The sequence below is a fragment of the Trichosurus vulpecula genome, chromosome 2, assembly GCF_011100635.1.
Source record: "Trichosurus vulpecula isolate mTriVul1 chromosome 2, mTriVul1.pri, whole genome shotgun sequence".
Taxonomy (NCBI): domain Eukaryota; kingdom Metazoa; phylum Chordata; class Mammalia; order Diprotodontia; family Phalangeridae; genus Trichosurus; species Trichosurus vulpecula.
Genome location: NC_050574.1, coordinates 142,739,430 through 142,766,874, shown reverse-complemented (window position 1 = coordinate 142,766,874; position 27,445 = coordinate 142,739,430). Strand labels below are relative to the sequence as shown.

Below are 27,445 nucleotides of genomic sequence, written 5' to 3'. Positions count from 1 at the left end.
AGATCTGGAAGGGACTTTAAGGATTAGTAAATTGAACCTTTTGGGGCAACAGATGAAGAAAAAATATCCCACAGAAGTTGTTACTCTGTGACCCTGAGCAAATCATTTTTTCTCATCTGTAAAATGAGAAGATTGGAATTCGATAGACTCTGAAGTGGTGAACAGCAGAGGAAGGAATTTGTAACCTTTATTTGGTTTTTGTGTATACATTCTGTATCTTCAACAAAAGTATAAGTTCCTAAAAGGCAGGGACTGAGTTTTCCACTTCTCTTGTATCTCCCACAGTCCACACAAGGGCCTGAATAGGGAGCTGCTGCTCAAAAACACTTACTGAACTAAATTGAAAAGCACTGTACTAGGAAAGCTAGAATATTCTGTACTGCCCTGTCCTGCTTGGACAACTACTGGGCACTAATGGAAATCTCTCCTGCATAGAATTCTTTTGCCCAGTAAGGAACCCAAAAGGCTGACAAATTATTTGATTTTGTATTTATTGGACTGTTTAAGGAAAAATCAGACAATAATAATGCCGACAATTCCCATGATAAAAACATCATTCCAGAGGACAAAGGTATGTAAGTACTGCATCACCTGTGACTTCCTAGAAAAAAGAAAGAGAGAAGTACAACATGAGAAAGGGTAATGCCATAGTTAATTCTTAGACCAGGCCCAACCCCTGTAGTGAAGGATATAGCCACAAAAGCATGATGCCTGGATATCCCCCAATATTTACTAATCAAACTAATGGATAGAAAGACCCATAATAATCTGAATTGGAAACCTACCAATAACACCAAGTTCTATCTTGGGATGTCCTCATAGAGGAATATCCTTGCACTGAAATACTTTGGCTTACAATTTAGGAATAGAAATAAAACTGTTACTTGCTGTAACAAAAGGTATAACTGACTCCATAGTAAGGGTGTCATAAGTTATAAGAAAATGGTCTTTCTACTGCATTGTCATCAATGTGGGTATATTCAAGATCAAAACGAGGGAAGAACTCTGAGGCACTATTATCAACCAGGACAAGAGGATGCTCTGGCCAGCTTTCTATGAGCCTCATCATTACCTTCTCCATTTATACAGGGTATACCTAAAGTCCGAACACATAGGCAAAAATGCATATTTTCAAAAAATGAAATGAAAAAAAAATTTTTTAATGCAATTTATTTATTTAACATATTTGGTTTTCAGCATTGATTTTCACAACATTTTGAATTACAAATTTTCTCCCCATTTCTACCCTCCCCCCCACTCCAAGATGGCTTATATTCTGGTTGCCCTGTTCCCCAGTCAGCCCTCCCCTCTATCACCCCCCTCCCCACTCATCCCCTTTTCCCTTCCTTTCTTGTAGGGCAAGATAAATTTCTACACCCCATTGCCTGTGTATCTTATTTTTTAGTTGCATATAAAAAACTTTTTTTGTTTTTGAACATCTGATTTTAAAACTTTGAGTTCCAAATTCTCTTTCCTCTTCCCTTCCCTCCCACCCTCCCTAAGAAGTTGAGCAATTCAACCTAGGCCACAGATGTATTATTATGTATAACCCTTTCACAATACTCATGTTGTGAAAGGCTAACTACATTTTGCTCCTTCCCAACCCATCCCGCTTTATTGAATTTTCTCCCTTGACCCTGTCCCCTTTCCAAAATGTTTGTTTTGATTACTTCCACCCCCATCTGCCCTCCCCTCCATCATCCCCCCGCCTTTTATTTTTTTTTATCTTCCTCCCTCTTCTTTCCTGTGGGGTAAGATACCCAACTGAGTATGTATGGTATTCCCCCTCAGGCCAAATCTAATGACAGCAAGGTTCACTCATTCCCCCCACACCTGCCCTCTCCCCTCCTCCCATAGAACTGCTTCCTCTTGCCACCTTTATGCGAGATAATCCACCCCATTCTATCTCTCCCTATCTCCCTCTCTCAGTATGTTACTCTCTCATCCCTTAATTTCATTTTATTTCTTTTAGATATCTTCCCTTCATCTTCAACTCACCCTGTGTCTGCTCTCTCTCTTTTACATATATATATATATATACACATATATGTATATATACATATAAACACATATATATATACACATACATACACATACATACACATACACATAGATATATACATACATACACATTCACTTATATATATATACATAAACATATACATATATATATACATATACATATGCATATTCCCTTCAACTACCCTAATACTGAGGTCTCATGAATCATACTCATCATCTTTCCATGTAGGAATGTAAACAAAACAGTTCAACTTTAGTAAGTCCCTGGCAATTTCCGTTTCTTGATTACCTTTTCATGCTTCTCTTGATTCTTGTGTTTGAAAGTCAAATTTTCTATTCAGTTCTGGTCTTTTCACTGAGAAAGCTTGAAAGTCCTCTATTTTATTGAAACTCCATATTTTGCCTTGGAACATGATACTCAGTTTTGCTGGGTAGGTGATTCTAGGTTTTAATCCTAGCTCCATTGACCTCCGGAATATCGCATTCCAAGCCCTTCGATCTCTTAATGTAGAAGCTGCCAGATCTTGGGTTATTCTGATTGGGTTTCCACAATACTCAAATTGTTTCTTTCTGGCTGCTTGCAGTATTTTCTCCTTGATCTGGGAGCTCTGGAATTTGGCAACAATATTCCTAGGACATTTCTTTTTGGGATCTATTTGAGGAGGCGATCGATGGATTCTTTCAATTTCTATTTTGCCCTGTGGCTCTAGAATATCAGGGCAGTTCTCCTTGATAATTTCCTGAAAGATGGTATCTAGGCTCTTTTTTTGATCATGGCTTTCAGGTAGTCCAATAATTTTTAAATTATCTCTCCTGGATCTATTTTCCAGGTCAGTGGTTTTTCCAAGGAGATATTTCACATTGTCTTCCATTTTTTCATTCCTCTGGTTCTGTTTTATAATATCCTGATTTCTCATAAAGTCACTAGCTTCCACTTGCTCCAATCTAATTTTTAAAGTAGTATTTTCTTCAGTGGTCTTTTGGACCTCCTTTTCCATTTGGCTAATTCTGCCTTTCAAGGCATTCTTCTCCTCATTGGCTTTTTGGAGCTCTTTTGCCATTTGAGTTAGTCTGTTTTTTAAGGTGTTGTTTTCTTCAGTGTATTTTTCAGTATTTTTTTGGGTCTCCTTTAGCAAGTCATTGACTTGTTTTTCATGGTTTTCTCGCATCCTTCTCATTTCTCTTCCCAATTTTTCCTCTACTTCTCTAACTTGCTTTTCCAAATCCTTTTTGAGTTCTTCTATGGCCTGGGGCCAGTTCATGTTTTTCTTGGAGGCTTTTGTTGTAGGCTCTATGACTTTGTTGTCTTCTTTAGGCTGTATGTTTTGGTCTTCTTTGTCACCAAAGAAAGAATCCAAAGTCTGAGACTGAATCTGGGCGTGTTTTCGCTGCCTGGCCATATTCCCAACCAATTAACTTGACCCTTGAGTTTTTCAGTGGGGTATGACTGCTTGTAGACTTACGAGTTCTATGTTCTACATTTGGGGGGAGGTGCCAGCTCTGTCAGAGCCACACTCCTCCTTCCCCAAGGACCCCCAGTCCAGACTGGGCTTAGGTCTTCAGCAGGCTGTTGCACTCCTGCTCTGATCCACCACTTAATTCCTCCCACCAGGTGGGCCTGGAGCCGGAAGTAACAACAGCTGTAGCTGCCCCACCTCCGCTGCCCCCGGGGCTGGAAGCCGAACCTCGAACTCCTTCCACTCCCGCAGCTTTTCCCACTAACCTTCTCCGCAGTCTTTGGTGTTTGTGGGTCGAGGGGTCTGGTAACTGCCACAGCTCACATATTTAGGGCGCTAGGGCCCCCTCCTCCCGGCTTCTGGTCTGGATCGTCCACGCCGCTCAGGCTGGACTCTGCTCCACTCCGTTCCCAGCTCCCAGCTCCCAGCTCCCAGCTCCGTGTGGAATAGACCTCACCCAGAGACCATCCAGGCTGTCCTGGGCTGGAGCCCTGCTTCCCTCTGCTGTTCTGTGGGTTCTGCCATTCTAGAATTGGTTCAGAACCATTTCTATAGGTTTTTGGAGGGACTCAGGTACGGAGCTCACTCTAGTCCGTGCTTACCAGCCGCCATCTTGGCCAATGAACGAAATTTTAAACCACATTTTATTTAATTGGAATATTAACAAATAACAACTTCAATATGATTTCTTAACATTTGTGATGCAATGGTTGATACACTTTGCAAGATTCACGTGAACTCGATGCAATAACTCTACACTGCCATCAACTTTCCTGTGTCGAGACTTCAGGGACACCCTGTACAATCAGGGCAAGGACATGTAGATTAAAAAAAATCCAAGAAGAAAGTTCTACATTATTCACAAAAACGACTACCATTTTATACTTTTTTCTGTTATCCAAATAAGACCAAGAGATGGGAAATTTTATCTCTTCTACATTAGTGTAATTTACCTGAGCTGCCAACAGTCACTGTTGCTGATGCTTTCTAGTTTTAATTGCCCGGGAAAAGATAGAAATTCTTTGTTAATGTTGCTCTCTCAATGGTGGGCATTTGCATGATCAACTCTTTGGTCTCAAATGAATTCTGGACCTAAAGAAAAAAGAGATGAGTTTCTGAGAAAAAACAAAATATTCATGTGTACCAGAACCAAGAAAAATATGATACCAAGCAAATCTCCCTTCCTATTAGCTAGTCTCCTAGGAGAAGAGAGGAGATAAAACAGTCCTAGATTCTTGCCCAAAGTTGGTGACCATTGATATAGTTTGCTACAGGGTAGGAAGAGAATATGAAGAACTAATTGTCCCATGGCTATTATGATTTATGAAAGGTCAAGCTGCTTCTGACCTAGGTTAGGAAGGACCTTCATAGCTTAACAAGACAGAAGGGCAAAATGCAGAATAAAGATGGATAGAAATGAGCTCGTAAAGCACTGGGAAAAAAGCCTATGATGTGTTGCTTATCTTACCTTGAGGAAAATTTCATACAGATGACAGCACCAAGCATACTCTCTTAAGTATTTAATTAATTGGATGATGAAGAGAGAGCCCTTGTGGATGTTTCTCCAAGACATATTATCTGGGAATTGAATTCAATTTTCCAGGTATTAGACATCTGATATATACAAGGCATTTCAAAGATGAAAAATAATACATTTCCTTCCTTCAAAGCATTTACAATCCAAAAGATTGAACATAAACACACCTGAGTAGGTAAACAGGTAGAGTATAATAAGGACAAAGAAGAGATTCAGAAAAATTGCTATAAAAGGAGAGGGTATTTTCACCTTGGGAAAGGGGATTAAAGAAGATTTCCCAGAGAAAATACCACTTAAAGGGAGTTCTGATGGAGTGTAAATATTTCAGAAGGGCAGTAGAGGAAAAGATGGAGGGTGATATCAGGGTATTATTTGTTTAGTGCAGCTAGAACATAAAAGGGAAGAAGGAGGCATGGTGTGGTAAACATTTTGGAGGGCTTAAAGGCAAGGCTAAGGGTCAATATCTTTTACCTTCTAGGAAATTCAATTAAGCAATCATTGATTAAGTGCCTTTTATTTGCAAGATATTGTGCTGCGTTCAAGGGATAAAAATGAGGAGCAATTGGAGATTTCTGAGCAAGGGAATGACATGATTTTAGATCTGTACCTTAAGAAGATCCTTTTGGCAGCTATGTAAAAGATGGATTGGAAAGAGAGAGAATGAAGGTGGTTGTTAGGAACTCATTACAATAGTCCAAGCTAGAAGTGATGAGGACCCAAATTAAGTTGGCACTAGATTCTATAAGCTAGGTACCTTTTGTCCCTGTCATACTGAAGAAGGAGAAGCAAAGAGGCAACCGGCAGAAAAAGTTATAATACCCTACCTATAGTATATGCTTAATAAATGGTAAATGAATGAATGAATGACATTAGGCTATCTCTTCTTGCCCCAAGCATAACTTCTTCAATAATATATCTTATTGGCCTTTTTTCACTACAAAGCACAGTTTCTTCTTCCTCAAAAGAGGTACTCTCTTCTCCAGAAAAATATGTATGGGAGTGAGATGCTAGGAAATGTAGCAACCTTGGCACATGTGCCTATAACTTCTTCCCACTCTTCCTCTACAAGTCACCCCCTATCATCTTCAATTTCTTTCTTAGAAAACAGTCCTCATAGGAACACTTCTCTAATCCCATTTGACTAGGACTTCTTTGTTTTTCTTCTTAATCAATATATTATAAATGTGATTAATTTGTCTTTCCAAAATTGTCATCCTGCTTGTGTTTTTAAGTTGCTGATGTCTATATTTTTTGCCTACACAAATTGCAAATTGTTTTAGGTTCATGATGCTTTGCCATATAGGACAGTGCTTTGCAATCAATAAGTTCTGAGTCAGTCAGCCTTACTGAATGACACAATAGAAAAATGTGTATGATATCAGTGGCTGTGGAAAAATGTACACAAAATTTAACTGGAAAGCACCAATGAGGTTTTCTGGAAAAGGACTAGAGAAACCAAGAATGCTACGTTCCGCCACCAGACTCCTAACAAACATGGCTTCTTGTTCCATTTTGTACTAGATGAGTGGTGATTGTACATTGGGAGGCTCTCGTTACAAAATTCTTGCCCAGGAAGCCTTTTACCTGGAGTTGATGAGCAGAAAGCAACGAAGTCCTTCTCCACATGGGCCTTACGGAGAGCATCACTTTGAAAGATATTTAAGTCCTGGGTACAGCTGTCTGCAGAGTGTATTGTGGAATCATTGACCCAAACAACCCCTGGATTATCTGCAGAAACATGAGATTTGGGGTTAATATCTATTGAGCAGGGACAAGCATCCTCAAATGTTGAGTCAACATCTGGCACTAAAAATTCATATACATACTCTCCCTCTCTCTCCCTCCCTCTCTCTCTCTCTCTCTCTCTCTCTCTCTCTCTCTCCCACACACACACACACACACACACACACACACACACACCCCACAGGAGCCATTCTTCTACAACTGATATGGCTTTTCTCAAGATCATAGTAATAGTAACATTTCTACACCACTTTGAACATTGCAAAATATTTAACATTTGCATAACAACTTCATTGAAGTCTCACAATAGGTGCTACATGTCTCCAATTTTATGGAATAATAAAACTATAGCATTGAGATTTTAAGAGATTAGTATGATCACCTGTCTAATCAGTGTCAAGGGCTGGATCTATAGGAACTCAGAGACAGTTTAGTCCAACACATTGTTTTTTTTTATGAATTTCTTTATTTATTTTTAGTTTACCACACATGGTTCTACATAGTTTTGAGTTCCAGTTTTTCTCCCCTCCCTCCCCCCTCCCTCCCCAAGACGGCATGGAATCTCATATAACTGTCATGAATAACTTCGCATTGAATTAATTTATGCACTAGTCAAGTCGTGGAGAAGAATTTTGACCAATGGAATGAATCATGAGAAAGAAGAAAGAGAACCAAAAAAAAAAAAAAAAACCAAAAACAAAAACAAAAGAGAAGCAAAAAAGGCGAGCATGTATTATGCCTCAATCTGTATTCAAACTTCGCAGTTCTTTGTCTCGATGAAGATAGCATTCTCCATCGTGAGTCCCCTGGAGTTGTCCTTGCCCCTTAGGTTGCTGAGAAAAGCGCAGTATGTCAGGGTCGGTCCTCACGGAATCCATATATCTGTGGCTGTGCACAACGTTCTCCTGGCTCTGCTTCGCTCACTCAGCATTATGTCGTGTAGGTTTTTCCAGGTTGTTATGAAGTCGGCATCATCCCCATTTCTTATGGCACAATAGTATTCCATCACCTTCATATACCACAGCTTGTTCAGCCATTCCCCAATTGATGGGCATCCCTTTGATTTCCAATTCTTGGCTACCACAAAGAGAGCTGCTATAAATATTTTTGTACATATGGGTCCTTTTCCCGCTTGTGCGATTTCTTTGGGATACAACCCTAGAAGTGGTATTGCTGGGTCAAAGGGTATGAACATTTCTATAGCCCTTTGGGCATAGTTCCAAACTGCTCTCCAAAATGGCTGGATCAGCTCACAACTCCACCAGCAATGCAACAATGTTCCAATTTCCCCACATCCTTTCCAGCATTTATCATTTTCCTGTTTTGTTATTTTAGCCAATCTGACAGGAGAGATGTGGTATCTAAGAGCTGTTTTGATTTGCATTTCTCTAATCAGTAGTGATCCAGAGCATTTCTCCATATGCCTGTAGATAGCTTTAATTTCTTCCTCTGAAAACTGCCTGTTCATATCCTTTGACCATTTCTCAATTGGGGAATGGCTTGTATTCCTATATATTTGGCTCAGCTCCCTGTATATTTTAGAGATGAGGCCTTTATCAGAGATACTAGTTGCAAAGATTTTCTCCCAATTTTCTGCTTCCCTCCTAATTCTTGTTGCATTGGCTTTTTTTGTACAAAAACATTTCAATTGCACATAATCAAAATTATCCATTTTGCATTTTGTAATGCTCTCTATCTCTTGTTGGGTCATGAATTCTTTACTTTTCCACAAATCTGATAAGTAAACTATTCCTTGCTTTCCCAAATTACTTAGCAGTATCAGCTTTTACTCCTACATCATTGAACCCATTTTGACTTTATTTTGGTATATGGTGTAAGATATTGGTCTATGCCCAGTTTTTGCCCTACCATTTTCCAATTTCCCAACAGTTTTTTGTGAAATAGTGAATTATTAGCCCAGAAGCTGGCCTCTTTGGGTTTATCAAAGAGTAGATTGCTAAACTTGTTGATTTCACCTACTTGTGTACCTATCCTATTCCACTGATCCACACCCCTGTTTCTTAACCAGTACCAGGCAGTTTTGATGACTGCTGCTGTGTAGTACAGTTTCATATCTGGTGTGGCTAAGCCACCATCTCTAGCATGTCTTTTCATTAATATCCTAGATACTCTAGACCTCTTGTTCTTCCAAATGAATTTTGTTATTATTTTGTCCAGCTCAGTAAAAAAATTTTTTGGTAGTTCAATTGGTATGGCACTGAATAGATAGATTAATTTAGGTAAAATTGTCATTTTTATTATGTTAGCTTGGCCTAACCATGAGCAACTGATATTTCTCCATTTATTTAGATCTGATTTTATTCACGTGAAAAGTGTTTCATAGTTATGTTCATATAGGCCCTGGGTTTGTCTTGGCAAATAGACTCCCAAATATTTTATAGTGCCTTCAGTAACTTTGAATGGAATTTCTCTTTCTATCTCTTGCTGTTGGGCTTTGTCAGTAATGTATAGTAATGCTGAGGATTTATGTGGGTTTATTTTATATCCTGCAACTTTGCTAAAGTTGTTTATTATTTCAAGTAGTTTTTTACTTGATTCTCTAGGTAAATCATCATATCATCTGCAAAAAGTGATAATTTAGTTTTTTTCTTTGCCTATTCTAATTCCTTCAATTTCTTTTTCTTCTCTTATTGCTACAGCTAACATTTCTAGTACCAAATTGAATAGTAGGGGTGATAATGGACATCCTTGTTTCACCCCGATCTTGTTGGGAATGCATCTAGCTTATCCTCATTACAAATAATGCTTGTTGATGGTTTTAGGTAGATGATATTTATAATTTTAAGGTAAGTTCCATTTATTCCTATGCATTCTAGTGTTTTTAATAGGAATGGGTGATGTACTTATATATATATATATATATAGAGAGAGAGAGAGAGAGAGAGAGAGAGGGAGGTTCATTTAAATCTGGGTCCTCTTATGCCAAATTGATTGATCTTTCCACTTCATTTTAACCAAAGACTTCCTGAATCCAGGTCCACAACTCTCTCCATTAAACCACACCACCTCACCTAACTGTTTAGATTGCCAAGGTGACAGAATGGGATGAGATTCATTCCCAAGGAGCAGTAGATGGGGATATTTAAAATAATCAAGGCAATTTCTTCCTAACTCACCAGACCTATTACCAGGAGGTATATCAGACCACTCAAGGAATTTCCATAGGAAAGTATGTCTATTGGTGACATTGCATATTTTTTTCATCCCAGTTGAAGTATATAATAACTGAGATGTGTAGTTTATCTTAAAGAAGATGAAGCACCCAGAATGATTATACCCTGGATTAATCCGAATACATACTCACCCCCTCGGCAAGCCTGAAGGATGATGATCTTGGGCTTGTCCTTCAAACTGGGACAATTAGAAGTGTTGAAAATTTCGAAGATCCTGTGAACACGTAGAATCTGGGGAGCTTCCTTTTTGTAATCCTTCCCACAGATGCCATCTGGCCCACCATGAGACATGAGCACTAGAAAAGTACTATCAGAAGTCTGGTGCTCTGGGAGGGAGGCAAACTGCTGCAACACTGACTCCATTGCCTAAGAGAAAGTCTACATTGGGTGACCCAGGAATGTTTAGTCAAAGAAACTGGTAATGTGACATTCAGGGTATCTTAAGGGTAAAATGGATGATTTGAATTGAAAGGAGAGTTCACGTTATATTTTAAAGAAAGGACAGAAACATTCCAAAATCAGCACCTTTAGGGAAGTATCAGGGAATGAGAGTGGTCTCATCAAGTCCACAAAAGACTCCTCACAGTAAAGATTTATTACCTTCTTGCTGTGAAATGGTATGTTAAATGGTGCTGAACTCTGGGGCCAAATCTAAGTTCTCTTGGCCCTTGGAATGAAATATCTGCATTGCCTGGGATAGGGATTTTCTATCACTTTTGGAGTGGGGAAGTGCTTGCCTCTGTGCTTACCAAAGCCGTGAGGTTCTCTTTAACATCTACCCTGTAACCCAGACCCTCAAGGAGGTCATGCATGCCTTTGATGTCATATTCGGCACCATTCCGGGGAGGGAGCCAGTCAAACTTCGTGTTACAGATGATGAGAGCTCGACGTGTGCGGGCTACTTTTTCCATCACTGGGTATATCTACAAGGGATAAAGATGAATGCGAATGAGTCTTCCTCAGCCACTTTGAATTCAATGACAAAGAAAAGTTGCTCAGATGAGAGTATAGTAGCCTTTTCCCCAATGTTTATGGGATGTCACCATGCAAACACTCTCTTAAATAGAAATGGTGCTGGGCATAGGGAACAGAAGAAAGAAGTATCACAAATCAGAAATCCAGGGTGGGCTACTGTTGTTCATTGAAAGGTCTTGTACAACAATGTGAACTTTGCTTAGCAACTCGAGAAAAAAGGATAAAGAAATCTGGTGTGGGAACTGAAAAGATCTTGCTCTTTCGTGTCTCACAATCATTTAGGTAGCTGTAGAAAATATCCCCTTCCCACCAGAGCATCACATATTTGTATAACTCAGTGAGTTACACCAATTCTTTCTTCCCTTCACCCCAGTGAAAAGAGCATGCATAGCACCTCTCCTGCCATCGTCTTCCTTAGCCTTTGGAAGTCTTCATGGGAGCAAAGCTTGAGTGTATCTGTGGCACTGGCCCGGACTGCCTGTGGAGCTATAAAATAGAAGATGCCTTGTGATAGATGATATTGCTCGCATGAGGATCCCTACTACATGCTATGATCCTCTTGTGTCCTAGTAAAAGGCCTCATAGGTTTTTCATGAATTCAATCAATCAACAAGCATTTATTAAGTGCTTTCTTTGAGACAAGTGTTGTGTTAAGCACTGGGAATATAAAGAAAGGAAACAACACAAAAACAGTACATTTCTTCAAGGAGCTTTGACATCCCTGTGAAGAATGAATAAGAGTGGGAGAGATTTAAAGCAGAGAGAATAGGTACAAGGCAGTTGCAATAGTCCAAGTGAGAACTTGAGCAAGAGCGTTAGCTTTGCAAATGAAGATAAAATAGAGTATGTGAGAGATGTTGTTAAGACAGAAATAGGAAGAATTGACAAGTGATTTGGACACTTGCGGTGAATAAGAGTATGTAATAGAGGAATATACCAAAGTTTCAAACCTGGATGACTGGGAAGATTTTGGTACTTACAATAGAATAGGAGGGTTCAAAAGAAGGGAGAGTATGGGAAGAAATATAAAGAATTCTGCTTTAGATATTTTTAGCTTGAGATTCCCAAAGGACTTCTTGATAGAAATTGCAAATAGGCAGGTATAGAAGTGAGACCAGTGTTCAGAAAAGAGAGGTTGGTCAAAAAAAAAGTAGGGTTGGTTATAAAAGGTTTGAGAATCAACAGTATAGAAATGATAATTTAGTCCAGAAGACTGATAATGTCACCAATAGAATAGAGGTAAAAGAAAAATAGGGTACAAGGCAAGGACTTGGGGTTCACCCACCATTAGAGATTAAACTGAATGAAGATGCATTAAAGGAGATTGAGATAAAAAAGGCAGAAGGAGAATCCAAAAAGAGTAGTGCCATGAAAACCAAAGGGGAAGAGAAAATCCAGTAGAAGTAGAAGAAAACCAAAGGGGAAGAGAAAATCCAGTAGAAGATGATAGTACCAAACACTGCAAAGAGTTTGAAAAGGGCAAGGGTTGAGAAAAAGGCCATAATATTTTGAATAAAGAGAACATCATCAATTTTTCACAGCATTCTTTCCAGTTGCTAAGTTATTGTTGCAAAGACAGCAACTGCAAGTGGTAAGGGAAAGTGAGGAATATTCTCTCTCCCTGACTCCACAACCAGTGCCATTCTGGCAATCATTGTCATCAGAATGGAGGTAGATCTCAATGAGTACTAGAAGATGGAAGGAGTGAGAAAGGAAAACATATACACTTATTCTTTTCTTAAAGATGCTAATAATAGAACACACGTTCCAGAGAGCATAGCAGAAGAATAAGGCAGATCTAGAGCAGGATTGGCGGTGAGTAGGATCTAGGTAGATATAGGAATAAGGGAGATATCAGCTGTGATTGCAGAAAGAGAAAATAGGGAGAATTAAAGTATGTGATTAGAAGAGGGGAAAATAGTAGGTAATCAACGGTGAACCATGAGCTGAAACTTTGGCCAAAGGATAAGAATTAGTCCTGAGGAAGAAAATAACATATAGAAAGAAAATAGGTATGGTATGGAGAATTATAGCAAACTCATATAGCTAAATCATGGGGTTTGGAGGCCAAACATAGTCTTATTGTACTGGTTGACTCATCCACTCTAGGTGTTCCAGGTATTGTGAATAAGAACCCCTTACAACCCTCCTGTGTCTCTGGTATTTCCAAAGATCTCTATACCAGACAAAGAAGGTAAAAAGGTTTTTGCTTAGGACCAAGGATGAAAGGCAATTTTCCCACTCTTATTTTACCCCTAACCCCACCACTTTTCCTTGATAAACCTTTTACTAATTTGAAGGTGGGCAACTTGAGCTGAAGAGTTTGCAAAGAGAACTCTCCATTATCCTAGTCACCCTTACCCTGAGGGTTTTTATTTTGGTCTGTTTGTTTTGTTTTGTTTTGAGCAGAAAGGGAACCCAGGGCATGTTCTTTATGGTTATTTACCTGGTGAGGAAGGAGAATTTTTCAGAAACACTTCAACATTAGATACAGCTAGTAGCTGTCCTGTTTCAGATCCTGTAGAGAGGAGCAAAGTATCAGATTTGTGAGAAAATAATTTTCTTCTGAAGCGCTTTCTTCTTAGTGTGTTAACCAACTCAAAGACTGGACTTCTTTTTTGAGATGGAGATTTTTCTTCTCAGGATTTAAGGCACAAACTACTTTGCCCTCGATGTAAAACATAAGGCTAGATAGAAGTAACTACAAATCCCACAGGGAAACTGAAAAATTAGAAATGAGAACCAAGCCCTTTCTTTAGAGCTACCATGGTTCATGAGCAATCATGAAGGAGAATTTCTCTGAGGCCCAGAGGAGAAAGAGAGGTTAAAAAAACACTCATCAAGGGCATATTACCCGTGAGAGTTTGTATCACTATAGTCTGAGTTCAAGGACTTATAATAATAATTAGAGTTCAAGGGCTTGTAAGGTAGGCTTATCCCCCACCTCCAAGATCTTCTCCTGCCCCCCTGCTCTACCCTCCAATTTCTCAGGGAATTCAGAACCTGACTTTATTACAATGGTTGCTAGGCCAGAGGGAAGGGTGATATAACCTGATCCTAACCATATTGACAATATTTTTACAGGCTAGATAAAGAGTAGATTCTGTGTATTGCCTAATTTTCTTGATTATATTATTTCTGTGTTTAATGTTTCATTGGGTGTGCCTTTCATTTTTATCTTATATTTTTTTTTCTTGGAGAGGGCCCAATGAAAGGTGAAAGGTTAAAGCAGTAATAGAAGAGAAAAGGAACACTACAAAGGCAGCACTAGACAAGGATCAGGATAATTCTGGATTCAGTCCTGCCTTTGACACTACCAGAGGTAGTACAGGAAAAAGACTACAAAGAATCAGAGGATCTCTTCCATCTAGTGACTCTCTTCTCCTCTGGGACCCTATCTACCATGCCACCTAGATGCTGTATTAGGTGGCTAAACTGTATTATGTAGCCAGAAAGTTAGCTGGAGGGTTGAAAACTAGCTAAAGTGGAACTATACCATTCACTAAGATGCCCTGGAGACATGACACCCAACAGGGAGATCTGGCAGAAAGTAGTACTGCATCTATCAATGATACCTCCAGAAGACACAGGCAGGTCTCAGCATTGTTAATGTTGACTACCCTCAATACATGTGCTCTGATCAAATGTGTCGCCATGTGTACATATCCCATATACAATTCTTAGACATTTCTACTCTTTTGACTGAGGGTGTGTATTTGTAGGAGAATGAGTTGCTCTCCATTAGTGATGTTAAACTCAAATACAAGTTGGAGCTACTCATCTGTGCATAAGTATCTCTATGACTTAATTTTAAAATATGATATTATCTATATCTTATTTATTTAAATATTTTCCAATACTATTTTAATCTGTTTCAAGCTGTACTCAGAAGTGTTGTGGGCTGCATGCTGCCTGAGGGCCACATTCTTGATGCATCTACTCTACCTTATTTCTTTGACTTTGATTTAAACTAAGAGCATAATTTTGATGATTAGTAAAAGTAAACACATAATGGTGGAAGAGTCAAGAGCTATAGTTTCCAAAATGGTATGAACCACAAAGTACCTAGAACTCGGAACGGCTTTCTGGGAGCCCATGAGTGAACTTGTACATATTGATGTAAATAGATATTTTAATGTATGTCAGGGTTTATGTATATATGTGTGTGCTGCATGTCCATGTTAAAGTAAACATATGTATAAGAATGTTTATTAATTGGCCAATAAACATTTATCAAGTGTTTCGTATATGTTAGACACAATGCTAAGGACTGAGGACACAAAAGGGGGCAAAAAACAGTTCTTTCCCCCACAGAACTCACAATCTAGTTGGGCAAATTAGCAAACCAATATGTACAAATGAGCTACATAAAAGATAAATGGAATATAATTAAGAGAGGGAAGGCACTAGCATTAAGAGGTGTCAGGAAAACCTTAGTGTAAAAGATGGTATTTTAGTTGGGACTTAAAGCAAGCCAGGGAAACTAGTAGGACAACATGCTGAGAGGAGAGTATTCCAGGCATGGGGGACAACCACAGAAAATGCCAAGAAGCTAGAGATGGAGTGTCTTATTCTTAGAAAAAGCTAGGTCAGTGTCACTGGATCGGAGCATATACTACCTGTCTCCTGTATTGTTACATCAGCCTCCTGATTATTAGCATCTCATCTCAAATCTCTCCCCTTTCCATCTATCATACTACTACAAAAGTGACATTACTAAAGCATAGGTCTCATCATATCATTTTCCTCATCAATAAACTCCAACAATTCTCTATTAACTCTAGCATCAATACACAATAAGTCTGACCATTTTACCCTATTACTAAACAAGGGCACTGCCAATATTTTTTTCATCTTGCCCTTCTAGGTGGTATATTATCTGCTATAACCCACAAAACTTTAATTTGCTCAATGGTCGGGGAAGTGGTCCAGGTTGCTGCAGTACATTCCCTTAAGTTTTACCAATGAGACCCCATTAATAGCAATCTGAGGTCCAGGATGACAGATGGGAAAAAAAACTAATTGAGGCTAGACTTATACATTGACAGTGGTTACTGACCTGAGGAAGCTGGAAGAACTGGAGCAGGAACTAATCCAAGATTCTCTGTAGGAAAGAAAAGCAGAAGACAATGAGAGATCTATCTGTTGCATAAGTAGATAGTTTGGAGCTAAAAGAAGGAATGGAGGTGGAGGACAGCATTAAGGAAGAGATCTCAGTTTGGGACCTGAGGAGTTGGAATGAAATGTGCTGAGTCTCAGCACCATAAACTCCACAAACAAAGGGTTGTTGACTGATACAAACACAACAATAAGATTTGTAAGCTTGGAAAGTTTAACTATATGAGATAGTGAATCAACTAAGCAACAAGAATTTATTAAGCACTGACTATGTGTCAGGCACCACAATACTGAAGGCATGTAGAGAACCAGGAGTTCAGGAAAAAAGAGGGCTCTCTGCAGACTGATGGATTACAGAAGACTTCTTGAAGGATTTTATCTAGGTTTCAAGGGAGTGGGAGGATCTTCTGCATTGCGCAGGAGGAGGAAAGAAAAGGATCTAAGGGCCTCTTGGCTCTAGCTGAGTAGAAACTTGGCTTAATGTTATCAAGTTGGTTCTTGTTTTTGAATTCTAAGTGAATATATGAGGAGTTTTAACTTCTTTAATGACTGACTTCAGATGTTCAAACTGGAGACTGATATCAAGTGGGCAACACTGTTCAACACACCCCTGGGCTCTTGGATGAAGTTTTCAATGGACAAAGGGCTTGTGGTTTAGACCTCTGTTTCCTGGTTAGGCTGAACTAATCTGAGACACTAAGTGAGAGAGGGGGTCCCAAATATCACACCACTGTTTCAAAGACCCTACCTCACTGTCTTCATTTTAGAACTTTAAATGACAATTCTTGCTATTTTCTGTTTCTTCTCTCCTCCCAGATTTAAGGTACCTGAATATCAAGTCCTAGATAGGAGTGGGCATAGAGATGCAGATGGTATGGGCCACCCCTGAACTCTCTGAATGCCTATGGGGTAACTTTTTGATGATAATCCATTAAGATTTTGGGCAGCTAGGTGACACAATGGATAGAGGGCTGGACCTGAAATAGAATGAATCTTCCTGAATTCAGATCTGGCCTCAGACACTTACTCCTACCATCCTGATTGTTAGGAAAAAGCATAGAGATGACCCTCTCTCCCTCTCTCAGTCCTATGTCATGTATCCCAATGGGATCCTCTTATTCTAAATTCAAAAGTCAGAAATTATTCGATAAGCATTTATTAAGCACCTTTGATGTGCCAAACACTGGACTAGGTGCTGGGGATACAAACAGGAAAATGAATCAGTGCCTGCTCTGAAGAAAGCTTATATTCTTTAGAGGGAAACTACTTGTAAACACAAAATCTTTGCACAGTATATGGTAAATTTGGTTTGAGATAAGCCCTAGAAGACGATTTCAAAGAAAGAAAGAGGGAAGGAGGAAAGAAAGAAGGAGGGGAGCAAGGGAGGAAGGAGGGAAGGAGGGAAGAGAGAGGAAAGAAGGAAGAAGGGAACTTGGGGGCAGGTGGGTGGAGGGGGAAAGAGGTGAGGAGGGCTTGTGCAAGCCGGAAGGGGAAGCCCCAGTCCTCAGGCGCGCCCTTACCCTTCTTGGCTTTCTCCCACAGCTCCTTCAGGCCCATCTTTTCCCAGATGCTCAGAGCCTTCTCCCAAGCCTCTTGCTGCCCAAGAGAGCTGACCAGGAGATCCGCAACTTTTATGCGATCGGCCTCCTCCAGGGCGCCCCGGGAGAGATCATTCACCAGGTACAACTTGAATTTGTTCAGTTCCTCCAACGTCAGGTAGTCCAAGTGCCGAAGTAGCCAGCAGCGGACTGTGTCGGCCATCTCAATCTAATCAGCTGTCAGATCTCAAACCAAGTGGGACTAGGAGGAAAAGAAAGCGCAAGTAAAGTGTTCCGAGGCAAGCAGCCTCAGTAGGTCTAGGCCACGCCCCTGGAACTCCGAGCCAAAGAGCAAGGACTCAGAACAGCCCAGGAGGTACAGATGTTCTGGTACACTACTTGTTAAAGAGGAAGGGAGGAGTATCCTGATTGGGCTTTGGGGCCAGGCTTCTTTTTTTGACAGTTAACTCTTAGCAGCCTGGACCACTCCCAGCACCTGGTCAGGGCTGGAGGTCCCGGGAATGAGACTGGGCTGGAGCCTGCATGACACACCCTACCCCAGCCCAGATATTTGCATTTTCCTTCTACCAGCCTCGCCTCCAGACTAAAGAGATCTAGTGACTAGGTAGCAGAGATCCTAGATTTATGTCCCACCTATGACAGTTATTGCCAGTATCAACTTAGGAAAGTCACTTAACCTCCATAGGTCTCAGTTTCCTCATCTGTAAAATGCAGGACAGAAATTAGACTAAATGGCCCCTGAGATGCCTGCCTTTTCACAGAAGATATTTGTAAAGCATTACCCAATGCCTACCATAAATTAGGGGCTTAATAAAAGTTAATTGAATTGAACTGAATTTCAGGATGCTTAATAGTGTCTGTGTCTGCGATCCAAAGATCAGTTCTTTCCTGAATCATAGATCACTCTGTCTCCTTTTTGATAAGGGGTATCTTAATTTTGTACTTTTCCTCATTGCTATAAGTAACATTTCTAGAAGTAAGTAGGAGATAGCCTTTGTGCTGAGATTTGAAGGAAACTTTGTATCCTCAGTATTTAGCACAACAGGAGTTGCTTATGGAGCAACACGGATGTCTAAAGCAGTTATTCTGTTACCTCCAACTCTTTGTGACTCCATATGGATTTTTCTTGGCAAATATACTGGAGTGGTTTGTCATTTTCTTCTCAAGGTCATTTTACAGATGAGGAACTGAGGTAGAGTAGAGTGACTTGCCCAGGGTCACACAGCTAATAAGTGTCTGGGGCCAGATTTGAACTCAGGAAAATGATTCTTCCTTACTCCAGACCCAGCACCCTATCTACTATGCCACTAGCTGCCCCATATTAGCAGTTCTTGAGATCTTTAGAGTGAACCCAGAAAATTGGAAAGGCAGGGACTCTTCTCCCTTTTGTGATATCTTAGGACAACAAAGTTGCTCTCATTTGCTTGTTTAGGCTATAATGGAAGAAAACAAGGTCAAAGAAGGGGTAGGGACTTTCCTTGAGTAGGATAGGAAGATTGTGTATATTTGAAACAGAATACAGAGTTCTATGTTTTTCCCTGAGTTCACATATGCAGTCAGTTTCCAAATCTTAATGTCTTTACCTCCACATAGGTGCTCACATCTGTCTCCTCTGTGTTGCTACAACCACCATCCGAATTCAGTCTCTCATATCCTCCTACTCACCTGGACAGTCAATAGTTAATTAATTTCTACACTTCGAATCATTTACTTTTCCAATCAACCTCCCCAGTGCTGCTACCAGTGATATTTCTACAACAGGTCTGTCTGTTTCACTACTCAAAAACTACAGTGGCTCCCTTTTGCCACTAGGATGAAATATAAGTACATTTGATTGGTCCTTAAAGCCCCTTAAAGCCTGATCCTACTGAGGAAAAGAATAGTGATATTGTATGTTTTAGAACCAAGTCTTCCATAAACAACTTTATTTAAATTATCATTATTCAGTATGAAAGCCCTTTCTAAATTGAAGAGAGAGATTTTCAAACTGGAATAATCCACTGACATATCTTTGTACATGACTGTCCTAAAAATGTTCTTTTCCAAAACTCGGTCACCTGTATCAAAATCTTGACACCAAATTTAGGCACTGTGCAGTTTATTCCATCAACAATTTTCTAAGCTGGACAATTGCTAATCAATAAGGTTTTTTCAGCCTATCACTTAAATAAGACACATATTAGCTTATCATATAATACCACTATCTTCTTCATTATCTTCAACTCTAAAGCATAAGTGAACAGACAAGGACAATTTTCTTTTAAACATTAAGAAGTAAGGTGTAAGCCTTATGTCGTCATTGTATGTAGCAGTGAATACATGCTTTAAATTGATATGTGTTGACTTCTGCTTAAATTTTAAAATTTTCACATATCTAGTAAGTTGTGGTTGAAGTGCTCAGGCTGTAGATCTTGAGCAGGGTAAGGGCTCATTCTACATTTCTTGATTCTTATGAAAGACAATCAATCTCATTAAAATTTGCTTTCCAATTCTACTTTGATCAGAGTGAATTCTGACTGTCAAGTCATATACTTGAAATATTTTTTCCCACAATACGTTAGCAATCATAGTAATCTTCTGATTTTTCACTGTGTATAATGAGTGGCATTATCAGTGACCTCTAGAATATAATTCATGGCTTTATCATTTCTTGAAGAGATTTTCTCTCTCTCTCTCTCTCTCTCTCTCTCTCTCTCTCTCTCTCTGTGTGTGTGTGTGTGTGTGTGTGTGTGTGTGTGTGTGTAAACGCACATAAGCTCCAAGAATTGTTGTTATTGTCGTGTCATTTAGTCATGTCTGGCTCTTCATGACCCCATTTTGATGAGGTTTTCTTGGCAAAGGCACTGGATAGGTGTGTCATTTCCTTCTCCATAGTCCCCATTTCATATTTTTAAAAAGTGAGGCAAACAGGGGTTAAGTGACTTGCCAAGGATAACATAGTTTCTGAGGCAGCATGAGCACTTAGGTTCTTTGGAATGATACTGCCCAGTAACCTGCACTGGAGTCTTGTAATCTCAGGCACCTTGTGATTTGGGGTCATGCTTTTTGTTTTCCTTCAATCTTCAGTGGCAGGAGTGGTTCGGTTTGTTTCTTCCTTAACCAATCAGGGAAATGGAAATAGAAGAAATTTTCTAGATATTAATGACATCAGAGGGGAGGCTCTACAAGGCAAGAAGCACTTCCTGGGAGATCACCTAGTTTAATAATTTCTTATTATGGTTAAGAAATTTGATGTTCACAAAGCAAAAGTGATAAGAATTCATTATTTGGTAAACAATCATTGGAAAAACTGAAAATCAGTATGGCGAAAACTGAGCATAGAACAATATCTTACACATTTAGCAAGGTGAGGTCAAAAATGGATACATAACCTAGATATGAAGAGAGAATTTACAAGAAAATTAGAACACAGAATATCTTGCTTCTCAGACTTATGGATAGGTGAACAATTTATGACTTAATAATTTTGGAATCTGGCTACAATACTCCTTGGAGTTTTCATTTTGGAATCTCTTTTAGCAGGTGATTGCTGGATTGTTTCAATGACTTTTTTACCCTCTGGTTCTAGGATATCAATTTGAACATGACAGAGAGAAGGCAGAAAGTTGCCGGAGCTCTCTCCAGTTTCCCTCAGAAACAATGTTAAAACAAGCCTCTAAACAGATACTGGAGTAATAGAACCCACAAAAAGTTGAAGTGAAACAATTTTCCAGCTTAAGATAATTTAGAAGGACTTCAGGAAAGGTCTGTCTCACTTGGGTAAAACGGGAGCACAGCCCAGGACGGACAGTATGTGGGCAAGCCAGTGAGAATCTCTTAGCCACAGCACAGATCAGCAACCAAGCAACCAAGACCCCTCCATCATGGCTCAGCAGGCAGGTGACACAGCAGACAAGCTGTGAGGCCTTCAGCCCCAGCCCAGAAGGCAAATTGCCAGGCCTGGAAGCCTAACACAACAGGTAGGATTCGGCCGGGCCATCCCATCCCAGCACAGTGGGCAAGCCACAAGCACCTAAGGCCCCAGTGCAAAAGCCCCAGGACCCAGGCCACCAGCACAAGAAGACCATGCTCAGTAGTAGGATAGTTGAAGGAAATATACATATATATAGACAGAGGGGACAGGGCAAGTTGAATATAAAGGGATGATATCTCAAAAAAATAAAATTGAGGGGTGAGAGAGGAATATATTGTGCGTTGGAGAAAGGGAGAGAAAGAATAGGGTAAATTATCTCACATAAAAGTTGCAAGAAAAAGCAGTTATAATGGAAGGGAAGAGGGGGCAGGTGAAAGGTGATGACTGAATCTTGCTCTCATCGGATTTGACTTAAGGAAGGAATAGCATGCACATTCAAGTGGGTATCTTACCATACAGGAAAGTGGGGGGTGGAGGAGATAATAAGTGGGGGAAATGATAGAAGGCAGGGCAGATTGGGAGAGGAGGTAGACAAAAGCAAACACTTTTGAAAAGGGACAGGTTTAAGGTAGAAAATTGAATAGAGGGGGACAGGATAGGATGGAAGGAAATATAGTTAGTATTTCACAACATAACTGTTATGGAAGAGTTTTGCATAATGATACATGTGTGACCTATGTTGAATTGCTTGCCTTCTCAAGGAGGGTGGGTGGGGAGGAAATAAGGGAGAGAATTTGGAACTCAAAGTTCTAAAACCAAATGTATATAAAAAAGTTGTTTTTACATGCAACTGGGAAATAAGATATAGAGGCAATCAGGTACAGCAATCTATCTTGCTCTACAAGAAAGTAAGGGTAAAGGGAATAAGGTGGGGGCAGGGAGTGGGGTGATAGAAGGGAAGTCAGACTGGGGAAAGGGGCAATCAGAATTTATGCCATCTTAGGGTGGCGGAGGGGAGAAATGGGGAGAAAATTTGTAACTCAAAATCTTGTGGAAATCAATGTTGAAAACTAAAAATATTAAATAAAGGCAAGGAAACAGGCAAAAAAAATGGTGAGCAGCTAGACTTCAGAAAAATACCTGGGAAGATTTATATGAACTGATGCAGGTTCATTTATATGAACCAGGAGAACACTGTACACAATAACAGCCACTTTGTGTGATGACTGACATTGACAGATAGCCCTGCTCAGCAGTTCAAGGAACTAAGACAACTCCAAAAGACTAACAATGGCAAATACTATCCAGAGAAAATACTTTGGAATCTTAATGCAGATGGAAGCATCCTATTTGCTCTCCTTTTCTTTTGTTGTTTTGTTTCTTCTCTCTTATGTTTCCTCCTGTTAGCTCTAACTCTAACATCATGACTAATGTGAAAGTATGTTTAATATGAATGTATAAGTAGAACCTATATCAGATTGCACAGCATCTTGGGAAGGGGAAGGAGAGGACAGGGAAGAAAATTCAAAACTCAAAATATTAGGGAAGTGAATGTTGAAAACTAAAAATAAATAAATTATTTAAAAAAAAGAAAATCACAAATTAACATTATCTGAGTTGGATGATAATTTATTTTATTTTGTTAAACATTCCCCTTTGATTCTGTTGAGATGCGCTCAAATGTGTTTTAGTCTCAAGTTTGGCCCCTATGGACTAAAGGAAGTGTCTTTCTCTGAGATACCGTAATTCTGTGGGAGGAAAACAACAGAAGATCCTTGTCTCTGCCCTGTGAATTAGTGGGTGGAGGAGGTTCTGTCTTCATATGTAAGAACTAATATGGCAATTGTCTTTAACAGTTCCCTCTATGCCCCTCTTCCAGATCCTGTCTTCCAGGGCTGCTCAGTCTCCTCACACTAGACACATAGATCCTTTCTCACAGAAGGAAACAAGAATGATCATTGAGACAAAGGAATACATTTCTGGTGAAGTGGATGGACAAAATACAGACTAGATAAGTCCATTGCATTGGTCAGAGAAAAGTGGACTCTCCTTTTAGCAAACCAAACCTGGAAGAAGCCAGGTAAGTGAAAAGTGGAAGGCTCCCCTAGTTAGAATACCTTTTAGCAACGAAAATATCTTAGAATCAGATTGGTAACCCCATATCAGACTGCGACTCTGGGGTCCCTCTCCAATTTTCCCTCCTCATAACTCATTTTGTGGTTCCAGTAAAGAAATGGAAACTAATAGGGTATCCATCAAATAAGGAATGGCCAAACAAGTTGTGATACATTAGGTATATTGTTGTGCTCTAAGAAATAATGAAGGGCATGATTTTAGGGAAATCTGGGAAGACTTGTATGAACTGATTTGGACTGAAGTGAGGAAAACCAGGAGAACAATTTATACATGACAAAGTGTACAAAGACAAATGTAAAGACAAACAACTTTTAAAGACTTCAGAATACTGACAAACATAATGACCCACCACAGTGCCAGAAAACTCATGATGAAACATACCACCCTTCTCCTACCCGAGAGATGATGGACTTGGTACAGAGTGAGCTACATATTTGTTGGACTACGCTAATATGGAATGTTATTTTTTTGCTTGATCATGCATATTTGTTACAAGAGTTTTCTTTTTCTTTTTAATTTGTTGGGGTGGGGGGGAAGAGGAATGATTGTGACAGGTCTATTAGATGAGGGTTTTTTTAATTGAAAAGATTAAATTAAAAAGTTTTTCATCTGCCATGTACTCTATCTACTTTTTTAAGGCTCTGATGCCTAGCAAACATTTTAAAAAGGAAACTTAGGGCACTGAACTCAGTGTTTGAAGTTTATAGTTCTACTTTTCCAAGGCCTCATACAGAACTTCATTCCTTCATCACCAAATAAATTAAAATTCAGAGCCAAAGTTTTTAGGTTCTCACTGTTATAGATAAGAGGGAGGACATCCTGAAGACAAACAGCAGTGAGGTCATACCGGGACAACCTGGAGAAAAACCATCAAAGGAGAAATGACAATTTCATTTCTGTAGGGTCCATTCATTTCCTGACTTTTTGTGGGAAGGGGATCAAACCCACAGCTCATTCATAACCATAACAATCAGAACCAGAGTGAATATTAGGCCAAATGTTGGAATTTGTTTTCTTTGACCATGAATATTTGTTATAAGGCCTTTGTTTTACTTTGTCACAAAAGGGGAGGGAGGAAGGCTGGTACCTAGGGAATAAGGATAATAGAGTGCTGTTGTTCTTTGTCCCTCATACTTGAAAAGTACCAAGGCATCAAGAAGGTGATGCCTTGACTTGCAAATGAATTGGATTTAAGGAGGAGGGCTGTGGAAAGTCACCAGCCTCATTTTTTCCTCTGGAGCCTTCTGCATCCAGTGGCAAGATATAGATCAGGTTGACTACAGATGGCCACAGATGCAGTAAGAGACCTTGATCTTTTTAAGTTAAGGTCTTTCCCAGGTCTCAGTTTGACTGAGGCAATACCCATTCAGTGACTAAGGCTAGATAAGAAAAAAGGCAAAGAGTGGTCTCTTTTTCTTGGAGCGGGTAGGGAAAGAGAGAGAGAGAGAGAGTGAGAGTGAGAGAGAGAGAGAGAGAGAGAGAGAGAGAGAGAGAGAGAGAGACTGAGAAAGAAAATCAAATCAGTCCAGGAGGGGAAGATCCTCAGTGTTTCTGGCCAAAACTGAAACTACTGCTATTTAAATTCACTCTGAGCTGTCAGGGCCTAAACAGTGACAAAGTGAAGCTTAACCTGGAACCTATGGTTGGCCAATCAGTGAAAGCAAGAATGATCTGTCTTTAAGGCATGGTCCTTAGGAAAGAAATCTAGCCCGTAAACTGCAAGATGTTTTGTGAAGTTTTAGTGATCAAAATTTACGTTCCTTTGGGCAGATCACTGGCCCGTAAGGGTATGATACCTTATGTGAACAGAGGAAGAGGAGGGAGGGAGAGGAAGTAAGAGTAGAGGAAGGAGAAGGAAAAGGGAAGGGAATATCAAGGGAAGGGGAAGGAAAAGGGAAGGGCAAAGGGAAAGAAAGGGGAAAGGGCATGGAAAAGGAAAAGGGAATGGGGGGAAAGGAAAGGAAAGGAAAGGAAAGGAAAGGAAAGGAAAGGAAAGGAAAGGAAAGGAAAGGAAAGGAAAGGAAAGGAAAGGAAAGGAAAGGAAAGGAAAGGAAAGGAAAGGAAAGGAAAGGAAAGGAAAGGAAAGGAAAGGAGAAAGGAGAGGAGGAGAAAGGAGAGGAGAGGAGAGAAGAGGAAGGGAGAGGAAGGGAGAGGAGAGGGGAGGAGAGGGGAGTGGAGGGGAGGGGGACGGGGAGGGGGAGGGAGAGGGAAAAGGAAGGCCTCATATCAACAGCTTTGCTTTGCTCTTTAAGAACATTCTCCACTCAATCCATATTCCAGTGCCTGAGAATTCCGCATATATTCCCATGTGAAGGTCTAAGAACAGATGGCTGGAAAGATTGCCTTCTTAAAGCCAAGCTCTGCACTAAGGAACTGGTGGGCCCTGGGGAAAATTTCAATAGGCAGGGATCATTTGCTTATACTGACCACCCTAGCTAGCCCATCAATTTTTTGACAGCAGAGCTGGGACCATTTGAGAATGCAAATGGAGCTACAACTGAAAATCAAGGCAGTGAGATTCAAGAATCAGATCCTCACTGTCTTTCATAATTTCCTTACCAGAAGTGTTTCTCTGAAACTTATGAAACTGGAAAACACAAACAAACAAGAATTAAATCAGAGTATCTTTAACCCTCTTACCTTAACTCTGAGAGCCCAGGCAGTACAGGAAGCTCCAACCTAAGGCAATGTGGGGACGGTATTAGGTATAAGGTTACATACCATTTCTAGACAACAATTTCCTCCCTACTCCACTTTTGGTCAAACATGCTGTGTGCTCTAGAAGATAGAGGTTGTTTTCTAAATGTTTCTTCCCACCGCTCCCTCCCAAAGTGACCTAATTGATCTAAAAAATACCCTAAATCACCAGCCACACTCCCTCCAGCACTTCTTGAGCTGGAAGAAGTATATTGAAAGTGAAACTATGCATCTTCTTCCTTTATTTGTCAGGAAGCCTGATGTGAATTTATATTGCAAAATGACTTGGGGACTCTGCCAACATAGCATTGCGAAAAGAACTAGGGTTCTGTTTTTTGGATCTTGTGTGCTTATCCTTTCCACTTTTTGATATGTGTCTGCCTACGTGTGTGACCTGTAGAGTCCCTTCCTTCCCACTGGAACAAGAAGGGGGAGAGAGAAAGAGAGAGAGAGAGAGAGAGAGAGAGAGAGAGAGAGAGAGAGAGAGAGAGAGAGAGAAGGAGAGAGAGAGAGAGAGAGAGAGAGAGAGAGAGAGAGAGAGAGAGAGAGAAGGAGAGAGAGAGAGAGAGAGAGAAGACAGACAGACACATACGGAGAGACAAAGAGAGACAGAGTCAGAGAGACAGACAGGGAGACAGAGAGACAAAGACAGAGAGGAGGTGGCGGGGGGCTGCCTCTATAAGCAGGGACTTCGTGACAGGGAGCAGCCACACTGACCCCTACATCTTAAACTCCTTGCAGCTGGATTTTTCACAATAGGGTGGCAGCACAGGCCACACACTTGGAATAGACCCCAAAATGAACCAGAGGATAATAGAAGTTGGTGTTGGAAGGGAAATGAGAGTTCATCTAGTCCAGTTTCCTCATTACAGTCGCTCAGTGAGAAAACAAGCAGAGGTGAATTGAATTCCCCCAAATCAGCTAGGTAGTGACAGAGATGAATTGTATACACTCCAAATTCAGTGGTCTATACACAATCCTAAATTAAATGATGGCTTGCTAAACTGAAGATTAAGATAATAACTATAGCGTACATGAAAATCTTAGAAAGTGTCAGTATGAAAGAAGGCTAGTGTAAGCAAGGCAGGGTCATTGTTAAAGACCTAAGAGGACCTCAAGAGAAGGAATATTTAAGGCAGTAATGCTCTTTTAGA

The 27,445-nt window shown here is 40.1% G+C and overlaps 1 protein-coding gene across 1 annotated transcript; it reads right to left on the bottom strand.

Moving 5' to 3' along the window:
* Positions 1-474: 474 nt before the first annotated feature.
* LOC118839465 (caspase-13-like) lies at positions 475-26,453 on the bottom strand. The gene is made up of 11 exons (XM_036746931.1): positions 26,235-26,453; positions 17,567-17,846; positions 15,988-16,032; positions 13,375-13,446; positions 11,323-11,414; positions 10,703-10,876; positions 10,085-10,319; positions 6,601-6,744; positions 4,948-5,057; positions 4,433-4,571; positions 475-601 (listed from the first exon to the last, which is right to left on the bottom strand). Exons 2-10 carry the CDS (start codon positions 17,805-17,807, stop codon positions 4,473-4,475), a joined length of 1,212 nt encoding a protein of 403 aa, XP_036602826.1. The 5' UTR covers positions 17,808-17,846; positions 26,235-26,453; the 3' UTR covers positions 475-601; positions 4,433-4,472.
* Positions 26,454-27,445: the final 992 nt, after the last annotated feature.

Coding starts and splice junctions, on each gene's coding strand:
- LOC118839465 (XM_036746931.1), bottom strand. CDS start 17,807: ATGGCCGACACAGTCCGCTGCTGGCTACTTCGGCACTTGGACTACCTG. Junction 11,415..13,374: donor AAATTCTCCTTCCTCACCAG/GTAAATAACCAT, acceptor TCTATTTTATAG/CTCCACAGGCAGTCCGGGCC. Junction 4,572..4,947: donor TGTATGAAATTTTCCTCAAG/GTAAGATAAGCA, acceptor TTTTTTCTTTAG/GTCCAGAATTCATTTGAGAC.